The 5789-nt window shown below is 48.1% G+C and overlaps 1 protein-coding gene across 1 annotated transcript in view; it reads left to right on the plus strand.

The window, feature by feature from the left end:
• Window positions 1-5751, plus strand: part of SPICE1 (spindle and centriole associated protein 1) — a gene marked incomplete at its 3' end in the record, with an annotated part of 37293 nt that extends 31542 nt beyond the window's left edge. The window contains exons 11-13 of the mRNA XM_018575088.1: window positions 648-779; window positions 2484-2628; window positions 5554-5751. Coding sequence (XP_018430590.1) covers window positions 648-779; window positions 2484-2628; window positions 5554-5751 — 475 coding nt within the window. The remainder of the gene's footprint in view (window positions 1-647; window positions 780-2483; window positions 2629-5553) is intronic.
• Window positions 5752-5789: the final 38 nt, after the last annotated feature.

Consider the following 5789-nt stretch of genomic DNA (forward strand, 5'->3'; position numbering starts at 1 on the left):
ACATATACATATACATACACACACACACACACACACACACACATACATACATACATACATACATACATACATACATACATACACACCCTGTTTCCCCGAAAATAAGACCTAGTGCTATTTTTCAAGATTCCTGTAATACAAGACCTACCCCGAAAATAAGACCTAGTTTGGTGGTAGCATGTGAGGGGGAACTTGAAGAGCAGGAGAGATGGTATCAGCTTGCAGGGACACACTGTATTAAGGGGATGACGGGACTCCCTCCGCCCAGCGCATTGACAGGGAGCACTCCAGTACCATACTTCACCAACTGCTGTCCCCCTGAAGGCACTGCCTAATGTAGTGGTACTGTAATGTGTACCTCGCTGTCCACTGTCTGATGTCCCCATTGCTGCACCTCTTATACCACTGCCCCTAATAGCAAAGGAAGCCGGCGCTGTAGAAAGCAAGGCTGCGGCGGCGGAGGGAGCAGAGCCGCATTAGCCGATACTTCCTCTATAGCGGCAGAAGATGATAAAACCTCATTAGTATGATGAGCTAATAAATTGTATGTCAAGTAACAATATGTCTGGATATAAAAGTGAGCTGTGTAATATTTCTGATGAGCGGTCATGTGACTCCTATGCCATTTCTCCATCCCTCTCTTTTAGGGGGACCGACAGTTGCGTCAGGAAGTCTTGCAGCGCCAGCACTTGCAGGAGGAGCTCGATGAGCAGAGGCTGCTGATTGATGCGCTTACAGCTGAAATTCTCTCCATGAAAGAAAACCGCTCTATGTCTTCGGTAATCTCAGATCCCATTTTTGGTATAAGTTCCGGGTGGACTTGTTGAGTATATACCTGGAGGAGGGAGCGTTCCTAGGCAGACGGCATTTGCATGCAGACCACCCTAAGTAATACCCACATGTGGTGCTGATCCTCAATGATTGAGGTGCAGTCAGGTTACAGAGGAAAAGGCTAGATGATGCTGGGTGTCTTCCAGCCAGGAATTGAGGTGGGCTCTATCTGACTTGCTGCAGCGTCTAATGCACATTGGGAGAAGCTCACAGTGTGCAGTGATATCAGAGGAAGCTATTTCAGACCACGAGAAGAGCCGGGACAACCGTGCAAGACTGAAGGGAAGGCCGGTCAGATTTAATATACATGTATAAAAGAAGTTTCGGAGGACCTTTGAGCTCAGGTACTTCTTCTTTTATAGATGAGGAGTAAACAGTCTGTATATGCAGCACAGAGCATATCAGGAGGAAAGTAATTGGAGCCCCTCGAAGGCAGAGACATGTGCTGCCACAGGTGGGCAGTATGTCACCACAGTTATGTGGGAATGGAGGGATGTTAGAAGACAGAGATAATGGGAGGAGAAAATTGTTCCGTGCAGAGATGTTGATTAGATGGTGGAAAGAGCCCTGACTTCCAGCAGCATAGACCGTTTATGAAGACGAATGAGCTGATCTCTTGGGGTTACATGTCCATCAGGTGATGGGCGAAAAGTAGAAATTTCATTAGAGAGACTTTAATGGAGGATGGAACAGAGTCCCCAAAAAGAAAAGATTATTGGAGGAGAGAAGCATTAGATAGTGGAAGGAACAGAGTCCTCCAGCAGAGTATTTCAGGAGAGGAGAGTTAGAGGAGCGAGCAGAGTCCGCCAGCAGTACGTGGTATTTCAGGAGAGGAGAGTTAGAGGAGCGAGCAGAGTCTGCCAGCAGTACGTGGTATTTCAGGAGAGGAGCGAGCAGAGTCTGCCAGCAGTACGTGGTATTTCAGTAGAGGAGAGTTAGAGGAGCGAGCAGAGTCCTCCAGCAGAGTATTTCAGGAGAGGAGAGTTAGAGGAGCGAGCAGAGTCCGCCAGCAGAGTATTTCAGGAGAGGAGAGTTAGAGGAGCGAGCAGAGTCCTCCAGCAGAGTATTTCAGGAGAGGAGAGTTAGAGGAGCGAGCAGAGTCCTCCAGCAGAGTATTTCAGGAGAGGAGAGTTAGAGGAGCGAGCAGAGTCCTCCAGCAGAGTATTTCAGGAGAGGAGAGTTAGAGGAGCGAGCAGAGTCTGCCAGCAGTACATGGTATTTCAGGAGCGGAGAGTAAAAACAAAATCCAAAGCAGTAGAGTCTTCCAGCAATACAGAGTATTTCAGGGTAGAAATGTTACAGGAAGGAGCAGAGACCTCCAGCAGTGCAGAGCATTTCAGGAGAGGAGAGTTGGAGGAAGGAGCAAAGTCTACCAGCTGTACATGGTATTTCAGGAGAGGAGAGTTAGAAAAAAACCATAGAGAAGAGTCTTCCAGCAGTGCAGAGTATTTCAGGAGAGGAGAGTTAGAGGAAGGAGCAGAATCGGATTATTCCTGTGTTGCTACTTACCATTGGGAACGATTATACAGCCTCATTGATTGATTTATAGGGCCTTGTTGCACCTCATCCTTGATGACTACAGGCCTGCTGCAGAATGCACGGAAATGGGCACAAACGGCTTTTGGATTTGATCTCCTCTCTTGTTTTCACAGATGAGTCCGCAGTCCGTGTCTGATCATTCGCAGTCTCCCCCGGTGGGAACACTAAGAGCTCCTCCTGCAGCTAAACCGGAGCAGAGAAAAACCTCAACAAGTTCATTGTCTGCCCTGAGTGCACTGAGTGTCGTGACTGAGCTCGGTGAGTTATTTTATATAGCGCAGTCTTCTCCCGTGGTGCTGTATACAAAGAAAGGTAACACGCTACAAAACAGAAAATGTTCCAAACTAGGGTACGTGCAATTTGTTTAGCAAAACACATTGGGAAGCCATAGATGAGAGGGATGTGCACATACACGCTTCCAATATAGGGCAACCTTTCTCAATGCTTTTACCAGAGAGGATCCTTTTGAAATGACTTTCAGGTCTCAGGGAACCAGGTAGGAGAGCGCCGTGGCCGGCCGATGTCTGTCCTCCCACACCGCTCAGCCGCCTATCACAGTCCGGCAGAGCGGAGTGGGGGCGGAGACAGCCCACGCTGTCACAGGAGGCTGAGCTCTCCTCCTCGCACCGCTCCCTCAGTCTCCTGTGACAGCGCGTCAGAGAGGAGGCGGGTAGAAGCAGTCAGTGATCGCTGAATGTTTGTGAATAATTGAGGACATGGTATGGTTACTGTATCCTCAATTATGAATGAATGGGAAGTCATCTACATCACCTCCTGCCCATTCATAACTGTGGTTATAGTAAACATACTCTTATCAATGAACAGGAACACTCATAAAGGATTCCTGTTCCTTTTATGACGGCATACAGAAAAAGAGATTGAGGACTCTGTGCTCTCAATCTCTTTTTTTCTATTTTAAAAGGGAAATATCAGGGGTCTGTTTAGACCACCAATATTTCCCCAAAGCCCCTAAAAGTTAAGTAAAAAAATAAAAATATTTAATAAAAAATGAATTAATAAAAATGATAAAAATATTTAAGAAATTTGAAAAATTTCCCACAAAAACGTGTGGGGGTGGGGGGTAGAGTTCCAGTGGATGTTTATATAATGGGGGGGAATTTCTGCCCTGGGCGCCGATAACTCTGGTTACGCCACTGCAGGGAACCCTTGCTAATCAATCATTTCTGGATTATGAACAGCTCCCGGTACATTAAGTTAAAGCAGGCCTTCTAGCAAGCATAAAAGTATGCCTCATGTCATTCCTTCCCTTGCCCCCTCACCAAAATGCTTGCAGGCCTTCTCATTCCTTTCCTAGGTTAGGGTGATGTGTGCATTGCCCACTCGCTGCCTCCTGGGATAATGGGATAAATACAATACATATCCCAGGAAGCATTACTTTCCTCCACCCACATGGCAACATGTAAACAAATAATACGACGTCAGAGCTCACACAGGGTCTCGCACATGCGCAAAGGGGGGGGACGGACGTGTAGTTGGAGAGGTCAACGCTGTGCTGCTGGGCGGCATCAAAGCACCTAAGGTACAGGGACAGTTAAAGTTCCTCTTGAAGACATAGGACTAAATAGAAGCATAAAGAAGGGTATATTGGGGGGTCAGTGGGAGGAATGCTCCTTACATTGGGGGTCAGTGGGCAGAATACCCCTTACATTGGGGGTCAGTGGGAGGAATGCCCCTTACATTGGTAGTCCAGCGGGAGGAATGCCCCTTGCATTGGTAGTCCAGCGGGAGGAATGCCCCTTGCGTTGGTTTTCCAGTGGGAGGAATGCCCCTTGCGTTGGGGGTCCAGCGGGAGGAATGCCCCTTGCGTTGGGGGTCCAGCGGGAGGAATGCCCCTTGCGTTGGGGGTCCAGCGGGGGGAATGCCGGGTCCAGCGGGAGGAATGCCCCTTGCGTTGGGGGTCCAGCCAGTAGAATGTCTGTCTGGTATAGAAGAATAGGAAGATTTACTGGTGTCAGTGGTTACATACCCGAGAGGTAAAATTGCTTATTGTTTAAAGGAGAACTATAAGGTGAGTGAAAATCACTCCTCCTCATAGTTCGAGCCGACGTGTGACATCGATAGATCGGGAGGTGAAGGAACACATACCGTCGCTCGCTCACTTCTCGATCCTGTCCCTGCAGAGAGCCGTGACCGTCACTCACGGCTCCCTGCAGGGATTCCCCCCCTCCCCTGTCCGATCCTCCAGCGCTGACTGGCAGAGCCAGCTGTCAATCACACAGATGGTTGGATCTCGACTAATGTCGGGATCCGTCTTGGTATACCTCGAGCTACTGAGCTTTGGGTCATGGGAGGACGCTAGTTTGTGTCCTCCCGTGACCCTTAGGAGAACTATGGGGAAAAGCCCTGAGCCCATAGTTCTCCTTTAAGGATACCCTAACAGTTTGTGGGGGAACCCCGGCTGAGAGAGGCTTTTTTTTTCTTCTGAGGTAGAAATAAACCAGAATAGAGGTGCCTGGGTGATGATGAAGTGTTAGATATTTTAGCATTTTACTTGTATTATCTGTGAGGGTGAAGCAGTCTGGTCCAGAGGTCCCTATGGAAAGCATTGGTCTGTATCATGGCTGTTACTGACTTTCAGCAGAGGAAGAAGTAGTGTGTCCATCGCTGGAGGAACTAATATTTACCTTCTTGAGTTGAAGTTTTGCCAGGAGTTTCACTTCCAGTTCAGCTACGTTATTGTATATCAGGTCACTTTGGAGTGTGTTTAGCTTGATTTCTCTCCTCTGTTCGAAGGTTCAGTGTTCAGCTTTGCAGTGCAGATATTACAGGTCGGCCGTGTTGGCTCGTCTGTCTCACTCAGTTTAGTATTGATTTTCCCGACACTGGTAATGGGCCGGATAAGTTCTGCGGCTCTAGCTTTCCATTAAGATGCCACTTTACTTGATACGGATGTGTCAGTGTGGAGCATGACGGAGCGGAGGAGAGGTACTTGTATTGCCGCTGTCCTCTCCATTATGTCTGCATGTAATCACTCGTTCACTATGCGCTTTATTGCTGTGCTGCCTGAACACACGCTGCCTTTGCAGCAACATATTCAAATGAATATCTTGCATTTCTTTTCCAAGCTCGGGTCGTTGAGTTAAGGCCTAATGCTCGTTATTTATTATAATAGATTCTGCCTCGAGTCATGAATCTTTTACATTCTCCTAATGTCTGTTGTAGGTCTGAAAGATGTGGAGGAAGAAAGGGACTCGCCAGCTCCCCATGCTGACAAACCTGCGGAACAGGACGTGAGCTTTCTGCTTGGTTTTCAGCCGGCCGTCTTGTTGTCTCCACCCCGGCAGAGAACTCGTGAGGAGTACAGTAAGCAGTATTCATGTATGTACCCCGTGTGTGACTTCTGCAGTGCTAAGAGAACAAGTATGTCTGCTTATACATGGGCATATCTTAGAGGGTTG

The sequence above is a fragment of the Nanorana parkeri genome, unplaced genomic scaffold (genome assembly GCF_000935625.1).
Source record: "Nanorana parkeri isolate BGI_ZX_2015 unplaced genomic scaffold, ASM93562v1 scaffold3539, whole genome shotgun sequence".
Lineage (NCBI taxonomy): Eukaryota > Metazoa > Chordata > Amphibia > Anura > Dicroglossidae > Nanorana > Nanorana parkeri.